The sequence below is a fragment of the Leopardus geoffroyi genome, chromosome D1, assembly GCF_018350155.1.
Source record: "Leopardus geoffroyi isolate Oge1 chromosome D1, O.geoffroyi_Oge1_pat1.0, whole genome shotgun sequence".
Taxonomy (NCBI): Eukaryota; Metazoa; Chordata; class Mammalia; order Carnivora; family Felidae; genus Leopardus; species Leopardus geoffroyi.
The window spans coordinates 10,136,674-10,150,177 of record NC_059329.1 but is presented as its reverse complement, the minus strand read 5'-3'; the positions used below and the strand labels follow the sequence as shown (position 1 = coordinate 10,150,177).

Genomic DNA, 13,504 nt, shown 5'->3' with positions numbered 1-13,504 from the left:
CTCCCCCGTTCATGCTCTGTCTCTCTCTGTCCCAAAAATAAATAAAGGTTGAAAAAAAAAATTTTTTTTAATAAATAAATAAATAAATAAATAAACTTTAAAAAACTATTAAAAAAAAAGAGAAAATACGGCCATTAAGTAGCTTATGATGAGTTAAGTGATTATTTGAAAAATGTACTTATTATCAAAATAGGATTTTTTGTAATGAAATTAGCGTATAGTAAATTTAGGATGTCATCTCTTTAGAAAGGCAAAAAGAAGACAAAATACCATAGTGTTACTAAACAGGAGTATAGAAAGATATTTAACAAACGCACTTTGGACTTTGGTAGGATTATCATATTTACATATCAAGAAGTCATAGAACCAAGCAAAAAATTATCATTGCAAAAGTTACAGAAGACTTCTATGTGAACAACATTCTCTTTAGCAAATATTATGACATGGAAAAATTCATGCTAATATGCCAAGGTTTCTTAGATGCCATTTTAGTTGAGTCAGATAATTAAAAGTAAAACCATTCCTTACAATTTTCTAATATGCAAAACCCACTGTACTCATTAATAAGTAGCTAGCCCCACCTACGGAAGAAGGTAATATCCTTGATTACAAATGTCTTATACCAGCAATACCCAGTGACAGAAAAAAAATCAACCATATACAGATTTGTCCATTTTCAAAACAAACATAGTCAAGATACTCCACCTGTCCAGTGTGCTTATCCACCACATGAAACCGTGTATTATACTGGGGTTCCCAGCTTATTCCATCTGCAAAGGACTTTCCCCGGATTTTAGAAGTGACAACTTTCCACAAATTCATCTTTAGAGGCTGTTCAATAAAGATTATGTAGTTCCTTGTCATTCCTGAAAGGTTCCAGCAAATAATAAAATGGGATTTAGTAAATTAGAATTGTCTGAAATGTGATGGTTATGGGGATTTATCTGAATGCCAGGACATAATACTTCTAACCTAAACAAAAGCCAGACAGAAATAATTCTCCACTGCTTCCCAGCTTTGCCTTACATATTTCTTGTTCCTACATAAAAAAGGGAACTGCTCAGAACAGCTTGGGTTGAATGCTCACAGTTTGCTTTTTATCTTCCTTATTTTTCTTTTTAAATTGGTCAGTTTACGAACCAAGTGAAGAAGCATAATATTAAAGTGTCATTTGTGATCAAGATGTTTCTTCTGTAATCCTTTTGCTATTTATCCTGAAGGTTAAGATTCAGCAGCAGATTGGCTATAAAGGTTTAGAATGCAGAAAATAAATATTCTGAGAAAAAGCTGAAGCTATCAAACAGAGTATGAATTTACCCCCCAAAAAACATAGTCAAGACCTTTTCATGAAAATAATTACCTATGGCTTTAAAGTTACCTGAAATTTTGAATTCTGTCAATTTTTTTTATGGTCAAATAATTTTTTTCTACTAAGACTTTACTTTTGTAGAGCAGTTTCAGGTTTGTAACACAATTAAAGGGAAGGCACAGAGACTTTATACCCTGTCCCCCCATACACACAGCCTCCCTATCATCAACATCCCCCACTAGAGTGGTTGGTACATTTGCAACAGCTGACAAACTGACAACCCATCAAATGCACCCAAAGTCCATAATTTACATTCTGGTTCACTTTTGATGTTGTCGATTTTTTAGTAATTGCCAGGATAAAAAGTAAGTCACTAAACAAAATAAACTGAAGTGGCATTAAAATGCAACCTTGGTCTCATCAGCATATTTTGATAAGTGGTATCAACACAGTATATGCGAACACTAGCTTGTCTGCTACAGCGACGTTTAAGGCACATCCCAAAGTAATGTGTGTTATATTTGGGCTTACCAAAGCTATGATAGTAAGAAGGTCTCATCCCCTCTGCAGAGGCAATAGAACATATCACCTGGGCTCCATGGATTGTCTCCCCAAGATCCACCTTCTCTGGAGGAACTCGAATAACATTATAGCAAGAACCTGGAAAACAAAGTCCTGTCTTATTTATACACATTCTAAAATAAAATACAACCCTTGCACTCATGAATTAGAGATTTATGCAATATATGCATGACATCCATATTTCATAAAGGATTATTTCTTTTTTTAATGTTTATTTATTTTTGAGAGAGAGTGTGAGGCACAAGTGGGGGAGGGGCAGAGAGAGGGAGACAGGATCTGAAGCAGGCTCTGCACCACCAGCAGAGATCCCAATGTGGGGCTCGAACTCACTCAGGAACCATGAGATCATGACCTGAGCCGAAGTCAGATGCTTAACCAACTGAGCTACCCAGACGCACCCATAAAGGGTTATTTCAAACAAAGACTTGGATAAAAAAAAATATTAACTTTATGAAAGTCATTAGCTAAGGTTTTAAAAGGATACACACAGGGGCGCCTGGGTGGCGCAGTCGGTTAAGCGTCCGACTTCAGCCAGGTCACGATCTCGCGGTCCGTGAGTTCGAGCCCCACGTCGGGCTCTGGGCTGATGGCTCAGAGCCTGGAGCCTGTTTCCGATTCTGTGTCTCCCTCTCTCTCTGCCCCTCCCCCGTTCATGCTCTGTCTCTCTCTGTCCCCCAAAAAAAAAAAAAAAAAAAGTTAAAATGATACACACAAAGTAATCAACCAACGGCCTATTGCATTTTTTTTCATGATTAGTAGCTAAGTTTATTGCATTTTAATGCTCTCAAAAGACTACCCTCTCACTCCCTAAAAATGAACTCATTCTCTACTTTATAGGAAAAGATCAGGTAGCAGGCAAGAATATCCTCTAATTCTACTTGTCCCTCTCACCATTCCCCAATCCCTACAATTACAATCTCCATTTGCCCCCACACCCAACTCCTCTCCAGTCCTCTGGATCCCTGGGGTCACTCCAAGTCCCATCTTATCCTTTCTTAATGCATTCATGCAATTGCCTTCATTCATGTAATTATTCATCTTACTACTTCTGCAAGAACCAGCTCAGGTAACCACTCCTCAAGTTGCCCTCCCTGATTCTTCCCCACCCCAAAGGTATTTGGTGCCTCTCCTCAATGCCCTGATTATATCCTGTACAGTCATACACTTATCTTATTGCACTACAATTTCGTGCTTGTTTATCTGCTTCCCAATAGACTGGTGAGCTCTTCAAGGGCAGGAATTGTGTCTGATTCATCTTTGTATCCTCAATACCAAGCAAGAATTTAGCGTTCAGTAGGCACAGTAAAAATAGCTATTGATGGATTACTTAACAACTTATGTTTGTTAAATTATTCAGTGAATAGGGGCACCAGGGTGGCTCATCGGTTAAGCATCCAACTCTGGCTCAGGTCATGAGCTCGCAGTTCATGAGTTTGAGCACTGCATTGGGCTCTGTGCTGACAGCTCGGAGCTTGGAGCCTGGAGCCTCCTTCAGATTCTGTGTCTCCCTCTCTCTCTGCCCCTCCTCCACCTCTCAAAAATAAATAAACATTAAAAAATTGTTTTAAATCGTTCAGTGAATAAACAAATACTGAGGTCATATTGAATTATATTTCTGGTATTAGAATTGCCAATGCTGGTCCTGAAAAACTGGGGTAACACATAACTTTGCAAACACTCAGCTTCTTTTGGAACAAGATAACCCTTCTGTTCTCTATTCATTTATTCAGCCATTACTTCTTGAGTGTCAACTATATTCCAAACACTCTTCTAAGTGTCCTAAGTTTATCTTCCAGACACTTATACACAGCACGGTCCAAATGTACACAAGCCTTTTCTTTTACAAAGCTCAGATTCTAATAAAGCATCCAATAAGTAAAAGTATAAAGCATCGGATGATGATAAGATCTATAGGGACTGGGAATAAGTGTATATGGATGGGGGCCACTGTTTGCAATTGTTGATAGGGTGATCTGAGAAGGCTTCACTAAGACAGTGACATTTGAGAAAAGACCAAGAGGAGGTGAGGAAGAGAGACTTGAGGATATCTGGGAGAAACACATTCCAGGCAGAGACAAGAATAAATGCAAAGATTCTCAGCCAAAAGTAAGCCTGGAGTGTCCAAATAATAGCATGAAGGCCAGTGAGGCCCTGTCAGAGTAAGAAAGAAAAGTCTGAGATGAGGTGGGTGGGCTAAAAAGATAATTAGCTGATATGCTGACAATAAACTGAAATGGGGCAAGGGTAGATGCCCAGAGACCAGTTAAGAAGCTATTACACCAATTCACATGCGAGAGGATGGTGGGCTCAAACCAGAATGCCAGCAGTGGAGGTCATATGAGGTGGTTGGATCTTTAAATTTATTTTGAAGGCACTGCTGCAATTGCTTTTTGACCAACTGGATATGGATGTGAGAGACAGATGTGAAGGATGATTCCAAAATTATCATCCTGAGCAACTGGAAGGATGAAGTTACCATCAGCTTAAATGGGGAATCTTTTAGGCAGAGAAAATTTAGGGGAAAAGTTCAGGAGTCTGGTTTTAAATAAGTTAATTTTGTAACACCTATTAGACATCCTAGTAAAAACACTGAGTATTTTATATCAATTTTATATCCAATTGATATAAAATACTGAAGGGGTCTGAGTTAGGATATAGATGTGTTCTGCGCACCCATTATATATAAAACATCATGCTTTAGACAATGATGAGTTATAAAAGCGATAAAAGACCAGTTCTACAGTTCCAAAAGTACCATATTACTATCTAACAGATTGCATACATTTCATTAGTACTAAAAACTACTTGGATTGATTATTTAGAGGATTTTTGTTCATTTTTTAAAGACTTTAAAAATGCAGGGAAATGCTTAAACAGTTAAAAGCTTTTTATTTCTTAAAGACAGAAATTACCAGCAAGCACTTTATTATGAGAATCACTAAATTTCTCCCAAACACAACCTCTCTACAGCTACATGTACATTTGAGCTCCAGTTCAAAAACTCCGGTTGAACTGAACAATCGAGGAAGGAGGAAGACGAAGAGGAGGAGGAGGAGGAGGGGAGGGGGCGGGGGAGGAGGAAGAGAGGGGGGAGGAGGGGGAGGAGGGAGGGAGGAGGGGGAGAGGGGGAGGAAGACAGGGAGGAGGAAGGGGAGGAGGGGAGGAGGGGAGGAGGAGGAGGGGAGGGGAAAGAGGGGGGAGGGGGAAAGGGAGGAGATTCAGTTTCAGTTGAGATTAGAAGATAAAGAATTGCTCATCTCAGTGGTTAGATTAAGTGACAAAACTCACTAAATTTAACCAGTATTAATTAATGAACTGTTCTAACTGCAAGTTGTGAAGCCATGAGCAAGACAGACACATACCCAGGAAACACCCAACAAAGGAATGCCCAGAGGAATGACCTGCCCAACACTGCATCTAACTCTGGGAGACTCTTCAGGACTTTGTATAATAGACTGAGGCAAAGTACCAAGAACAGCCACAGCCCCTGATGACTGGTGGCAGAGTTTCTCAAAGATCCAGGAGTCACTTGCACCAAAATCACGTGGGGACCTTGTTAAAATGTGCCAAGATAAGGGGTAAGGGGGTGATTGAAAAGCAGATTCTTGGTCCTTTTTCAGGTCTACTGAACCAAACTCTCTGAAGATAAAGCCCAGTAATCTACATTGCTAGGAAGCATTCCAGAACATTCTGAGGCACACTAAAGGCTAAGAACCACTGATCTAATGACTACTTATTTTAGAATATATAATTCAGAAAAGCTAAACAGTATCTATCATATTATGAACTAGTTACCCAGTTATCTACTTGATTAATAGACTTAATTTATTAGGAAATGTACTTTTTGTCAACCATATTTTAATTAACAAGAAAATAGTTTTTAAAATAGGTCATCTACTTAGGAGAATTCTATGCAGCCTGATTCTGGGAAATGTTTCTTGACATAAGAAATAATTATTATAATATTTTAATACATTGTTAAGGGAATAAAAAACAGACCAGAGAAGTATATAGAATAGATATCATTTTTAATGAAAATTTTTTAATGATCAAAAAAGATGGATGGACAAAAAACTGCAGAGTTAGTTTACCCATTTCCTGAAACATTTTACCTAAAAGGATGTTTGCTGTTTCCTATAACAGCCTTGAAGAACATATTTCCTACTCAAGATCAGGTAATAAAGAAGAGGATAGAGGAGCGCCTGGGTGGCTCAGTCGGTTAAGCATCTTGACTTCAGCTCAGGTCATGATCTTGTGGTTCATGAGTTCAAGCCCCACGTCGGGCTCTGTGCTGACAGCTAAGAGCCTGGAGCCTTCAGATTCTGTGTCTCCTTCTCTCTCTGCCCCTCTCCTGCTCACACTCTGTCTCTCACTCTCTCTCTCCCAAAGAAATAAACATTAAAAAATACATATATATATGGAGAGAGAGCTGGGTGATGAAGTTTTAGGATACCTAGCTCTACTTGAGCCAGCAAAAAACAAACCTGCACTATGCATTTTAATACACAGTCACCTATGTCAATATGGAGAAGTAGACACAAACACCCTGCAAAGCCAATTACTCACCAAAGGCACACATTAACCTACACAAAAGCTAAACCATACAAAGGTTTCACAGGTTATACATGATAGACTGATGGACAGGTTAAGACAGATAGTCAGAAATATCGAACACCTACCCATTTCTCTTCAGAGAGACATGCACTCAGGTTACAGGAACATGAATTTGCATGCTCTGACAGTCTTCTGTACTCAGTAATAAATAATTACGAAGAAAGTCTAACAGAGTGACTTTGGGTGTGATTCAGACTTGCTGGCAAGACTGGCCTTACACACTAGAAACTTGCCTAACCAAGTATCTTACACAGTTTCCAGATTCACTGCCCTTGTCTGTAAAATGGGGGCAGTAATAGTACCTCTCTCAGAGAGTCGTTATAAGGACTAAATTTAAAAAGTACATTGAAAAATGCTTAACACCAGGATACACTAGGCACTCAATAAATGTTAGCTATCATTATTAGCTATTAGAAGTTTCTGGAGCAGATTGGTAGGCAGTTGGAAAAGGAGTTGTGGATGACCAGGAAACAGATGTGATGTAAATGGCTGGAAATACAAACACACAATAACCTTAACTTACTTTGTAGTGTATTTTTCCCATAATAAAAATAAATCCTTTCCCATGTAATGAACAATGTACTTTCCCCACATCTGTTTGCTGTACCATTCTAAATTTCTTGTACTTATAGTGTGATTTTTTTTTAATTCAAGTTTGAGAAATACATACTGAAAATCCCTGTAATGCCTGTAAGCCAAAAAGCACAACAGAACATAAAAAATGTAAGTCATGCTGAAAAGGTCAAATAGCAAATCAGTTGCTAAGCATATGTGCAAAAGGACCATAGAACACAGTAAATTAGGTACCTTCAGCTCAGTTATGCAACTTTGGAGATTTCCTTCTGACCCTTTTAAACAAAGTTCCCTATGTCTATACCTTAACTATAATGGAACACTGGGGAGATAGTTAACTCCTAATTATTTTTAAAAAGACCTCCTTCCCAACTTTACCATGTGACCCATAGGAGTTCCCCATGTTGTAAGCTGTTCCATCAGCGTCATAGTGAGGATGTGCAGTTGCTCCATTCACAGCAATGAATTTCCTCCAGTCTACCTGCAAATTTAAGACCATGAGACTTTTAAATGTTAAAAATGGGAAGATCTCTACTTACATTTATCAACAGTAGGAATGTGTCAGATATCTTAAAAATAAGATATGACAACTATAGTCTAAGCCCTAATGTCTCACCTCTAAAAAATCAAAATTATTTTTCCTTCTAAAGAAATTGAGACTAAATAATAAATAAAAACTCCACCACCACCACCACCACCACCACCACCATCAAATGGACAAAAATGATTATCCAGTAAGGATTCCCCATCCCCCACCAAGATTGCAGGAAAGTTCAAAAAATAAGAATTAAAGTTCTGGTCCAAATTTAATTTAATTTTTATTAATGTGTTAGGTGAATGCAGGAGGGGCCTAGACAGTCTCTAATCCAATTCTATCTGTAGCTAGGAAGAACATGAAATGGCCAACTTAAATCTGTACTATTGTATTTTTCCTTTACTATAGCCTTCAGATATTAGGACCAAGGAAGACATCTAGAATTATCTTTAAGGAAAACCAACCTCACAGGGCTAGATCTACTGAGGACAGAAGGTGCAGAGTAATACCCTGAATCAGTGGGTAACTTTTTTTTCTTTGTTTCATAAAGGCTCCAGTTTCTTCTTCAGATAACTACCACTCTAAAAAGTATTTGGAAAGGAATGAAATGTTAGGGTCTATTTTATTCATTTTTGTAAATGTTTGTTATTTTTTATTTTTGAGAGAGAGAGCGCAGAGGAGGGGCAGAGAGAGAGGGAGACAAAGGATCTGAAGTAGGCTCCGTGCTGACAGCAGGGAGCCTGAGGCAGGGCTCCAACCCACAAACCATGAGATCATGACCTGACCCAATCAAACAACTGAGCCACCCAGGCGTCCTTATTCATTTTCTTAAACTATATTTTACCTTTTCGGTTTTTTCCAGAGTTTTGATGTCCACTTTGTTCATAAAGTTGGTCTCAGTACTAAGGTAGTAGTCACCCTTGTACTGCACGTAGTTGACATTGGTGTTGTCAGTTATTGCTGAAACCAAATCCCAGAGTTACTTAAACACCACAACTTACTGTAGCACAGTCAGAGCAAGAACACAGTTTAAACATCCTCTTATACCAAAAAAAAAAAGAAAAAAATTCTACTTCAAGATATATACATAGATTGACATACATCATAATTAAATAGTCATCACTATCACCCAGAAATTCTGAGCACAGTAAAAAGCTGCTTACCAGGCACTTCAAACTTTGATAAGAAACGTTCAAAAACATTCTTGCAGGGGTCGGGGACAGCCAGCGTGCCAAATTCTGAGATCACAATTCGATCATGAACACTATTGGCCTTATAAGTATCACTCTGTAGGAACTTGCTTCTATATGTCACTGTGCCCTTCTCCATCCTGAACTGGTGAAGCAAAGCCATCCCATCAAACCAGTGATTGTACCTTCAGACAGCAGCAAAAACAGAAAGACAAATACCAGTAAGAAAAACACAGGGGCAAATGAATGCCTTCAAATATAGAGATAAGGAATTGGAATGGGTTCCCAGCACAACCTGTTTAGTTTGAAAACTTGAGTAAAAGATGACACCTTTTGAGCATATCCTGAAATCCAACGGAGAAGAACAACTTACATTCTTCTGACCCTTACTCCCCTGTCAAAAAACTCACACTTAGAAGGTTGAAAATAACACTCCAAACTGGTGACTCCTAAAATAAGTCTGATTTTTACCCTATAGCCAGGAAAATAGCATAAGAGGATATGAAATACTTGACATTCTCCAAGTTAAAATGGGTTCCTAAGCTTTAATAAATAATAATCTTCATATCTTATGTATATATTATGTATTCCATTTACTTTAAATTTTTTCAAATTTATCAGAATTATGCTAAAGAACAAATAAGATTATTAATCATCTTGGTACGTATGATTACAGTAGAAATTATCTATTTAAATAATGGAATATAGGGGCACCTGGGTGGCTCAGTCAATTAAGTGTCCGACTTCAGCTCAGGTCATGATCTCGAGGTCCGTGAGTTCAAGCCCCACATTGGGCTCTGTGCTGACAGCTCGGACCCTGGAGCCTGCTTCAGATTCCGTGTCTCCCACTCTCTCTGCCCCTCCCCCACTCATACTCTGTTTCTCTCACTCTCAAACATGCGTATGTTAAAAATATTTTTTTTTACATAATGGAACATCAAAAAACTATAAGGAAAAGTTTATAGCTTTGCTTTTAAACAATTCTTTTTTTTATTTAAAAATTTTTTTAACATTTATTTATTTTTGAGACAGAGAGAGACAGAGCATGAATGGGGGAGGGGCAGAGAGAGAGGGAGACACAGAATCGGAAACAGGCTCCAGGATCTGAGCCATCAGCCCAGAGCCTGACGCGGGGCTCGAACTCACGGACCGCGAGATCGTGACCTGAGCTGAAGTCAGATGCTCAACCGACTGAGCCACCCAGGCGCCCCAATTCTTTTTTTTTTTTTTTTAATGTTTGTTTGTTTTTGAGAGAGAAACAGAGCACGAACAAGGGAGGGGCAGAGAGAGAGGGGGAGACACAGAATCTGAAGCAGGCTCCAGGCTCTGAGCTGTCAGCACAGAGCCTGACGTGGGGCTAGAACTCACAAACTGTGAGATCATGACCTGAAGCCAAAGTCGGACACTCAACCAACTGAGTCACCCAGAAGCCCCAGTGGCTTTGCTTTTAAAAGAGTTTCACATCATACGGTCTTTTCTTTCATGTGCTTAATATGCTGAATGCTTAATATGTCTTCAGCACAGATAAGCAAGGCTAACACCATTGTGTTAAAATGCAATGGCCCTGGAAGCAAGGAATCAAAGAAATATTTGTATACCTGTGTTTATAGCAGCATTATTTATGATAATCAAAAAATGGACACCTAGTGTCCATTAAAAAGGAAGGAAAGGAAATTCTGTCACATGCTACAACACAGAATAACTTTGAGGACATTATTATAAACAAAACAATCTAGTCACACACACAAAAAGGTAGAGTTTCAGTTTTGCAGGCTGAAAAAGTTCTGAAGATCTGTTCCACAACAATGTGAATAAACTTAACACTAAGCTTTACCTCTAAAGATGGCTAAGATGGTAAATTTTACATTAGATATTGTTTACCACAATAAAAAAATGCAGGAAATAAAATTAAAAGTAAAACAAGACTCTCTTTGCCCAGTGATTTGAGATGCCATCTTATAATAAATTAAATTTCCATTAGTTCTTGGGTTTATTTCTTGGCTTTCTATTCTATATCGCTTGTTTATTTATTTATGTACTGATATCACAATGTTTTAATCATAGAGTGTTTATAGTATTTTTTAATGTCTGAAAAGGCTAGTCTCTTCACTGAAAATCTTCTTTTTTTCATGTTTTCTTGACTATACTTGCATATTTATTTTTCCATACAAACTTTAGTATTGATCTAATTTCCTTTAGGGGCGCCTGGGTGGCGCAGTCGGTTAAGCGTCCGACTTCAGCCAGGTCACGATCTCGCGGTCCGGGAGTTCGAGCCCCGCGTCAGGCTCTGGGCTGATGGCTCGGAGCCTGGAGCCTGTTTCTGACTCTGTGTCTCCCTCTCTCTCTGCCCCTCCCCCGTTCATGCTCTGTCTCTCTCTGTCCCAAAAATAAATAAACGTTGAAAAAAAAATTTAAAAAAAAAAAAATAAAAGCTTGTTGGAATTTTAAAGATTGTATTAAATTTTAAAATTAACTTAGGGAATACTGACATCTTTATGATGTTGAATTATCCTATTCAAGAACACAGGATGTTTTCTCATTTGTTTGATTGCGTCTTTTAGGAGTCTTGTGATTTTAGAGAGAGAGTGAGTGAGTGAATGAGAGTAAGGGAGAAAGGCAGGGGGAGAGAGACAGAGGCAGAGAATCTCAAGCAGGCTCCATGCTCAGTGCAGGGCCCAACATGGGGCTCTATCCTATGACCCTAGGATCACAATCTGAGCCAAAATCAAGCGCCAATGGACTGAGCCACCCAGGCACCCCAAGGAGTGTTTTAAAGTTTGCACATTTCTTATTAAGTTCCTGAATATTTAATCTTCTTTGTTGCTACTGTAAAAGTTTTTTCTACCATTATGTGCCCTAACTAGTTATTGTTTGTGTATATGAAGGCTATTGATTTCAGGTTAATTTTACATCCTGTTACCTTACCTTTTATTGTTTGAATTGGTTTTGTCATTGATTCTGTGTGGTTTTCCAGATTTACTAGGATATCATCTGCAAACAGAGAGTCTTACCCTACTAATCTTTGGGCCTCTAATCAGTTTCTTTAGTCAGACTGTATTGGTTACATCCAGTTGAAAAGCAGTGGAATAGGGGACATCCTTTCCTTGCTCCTATCTTAAAATACCTATAGTGTTTCTCATTTTAATATCACTGGTTTTAAGATTAAGAGTAAAATATATATGTTTGTGTATGCATGTTTACATATATACACACATATATAAATATATAAATGTGTATATATATACACACATACACACAAAATGTATTATATATATATATGCATATATACATATACACATACTTATACCTTTATATCCACACGTGTATATACATATATATCCACATACATATATTTATATATAAATATATTATTACATATATATTGGATGTACATATATATTTACCTGTATGTGTATATATGTGTATGTATGTATATAAAATCACATTAAGAAAGTATCCATCAAGTCCTGTTTTCTTGAGTATTTTTATGAGGAATGGATGTTGAATTCTGACAAAAGTTTTGTCAGCATTTACAGAGATAATCCTATGACTATTTATCCTGAGACCTATTAATATGGCATATATTAATGGATTTCCAAATAATGAAACTACTTTGCATTCTTGAAATTAATCCTACCTCATCATTGTGAATTATATTTTTATATAGTGTTGGATTCTATTTGTTATTAAAATATTTTTGTACTGTATTAGCACTATATATTTTTATTTTTTCATTGATATTCATAAGTAATATGAATAAATACATTTTCTGTACTGTCTGCATCATGTGTAGATAATGAACATTATACTTGTTTCATTTTCTCTGAAATGATATACAGAGCTTTAGGACTATTTGATATTTGAAGGTTTGGTAGCATTTCTCTATGAAGAAATCTGGGTCTGGTGCTTTTTTTTGAGAGGTAGATAATTAACAAGTACCCCTTTTCCCTTTATAAAAACTGTTCTGTTCAAACCTGCTATCTCTATGAATTTTGGTAATCTGTGTTTTCCCAGAAAATTATCCATTTCACGAGGTTCTGAAATGTATCTGCATAAAGGCCTAGAAAGTCTCGTAAATTTTATCTATTTCAATGGATTTCTTTCCACTACCATTTCCTGTTTTGAATATTTGTACTTCCTCCCTGTTTCTTCTTGATTATGTTAGCTGGCAGTTTCTCTGTTTTGGTAATTTTTTTTTCAAAAAACACTAAAAACAAAATAATTTCAATAATTATTGCTATTCTTATCTAAATACCTCTAAAACTACAATACATAGTCTCAAACACAATACTCTGGGTATAACACCAGACACTCAGTTTCCTCACTTAAGAGACTTCACGTTCTTTTGTTTTCTTTCTTGATTTATTTTTGGTTACCACTTCATATTGTTGACTCACACTGAACTATCAACTAAAACCCCTAAGTAATTTTTAATACATTCTACTGTTAAGTCACATCACTTTCATCCTTGCACTTATAAAAAAAAAAATTTCATCTACCTAATAATATATTCAGCTTGCTAGATTCCATTTCATAAGATCCTTCTAGACTAGACCCTATCATTCCATGTATTCATTTACTGAAACCAGCCAACTTTTCTTGAGCCCCTGCTATCTGCCAGGCTTGTGCCAAGACCAGTGCTTACAGGCACATAAATAACTATACCATAAAGTGACTACTGAGACAACAGAGAAGTAATTG

The 13,504-nt window shown here is 37.4% G+C and overlaps 1 protein-coding gene across 2 annotated transcripts in view; it reads right to left on the bottom strand.

Moving 5' to 3' along the window:
- Positions 1–13,504, bottom strand: part of BCO2 (beta-carotene oxygenase 2) — a 109,571-nt gene that overhangs the window by 19,401 nt on the left and 76,666 nt on the right. For both annotated transcript variants that reach the window (XM_045482795.1, XM_045482794.1), the window contains 5 exons: positions 8,777–8,988; positions 8,458–8,573; positions 7,457–7,559; positions 1,841–1,969; positions 706–866 (listed from right to left, as the gene is read on the bottom strand). In XM_045482795.1, the coding sequence (XP_045338751.1) occupies positions 706–866; positions 1,841–1,969; positions 7,457–7,559; positions 8,458–8,573; positions 8,777–8,988 (721 nt within the window). The remainder of the gene's footprint in view (positions 1–705; positions 867–1,840; positions 1,970–7,456; positions 7,560–8,457; positions 8,574–8,776; positions 8,989–13,504) is intronic.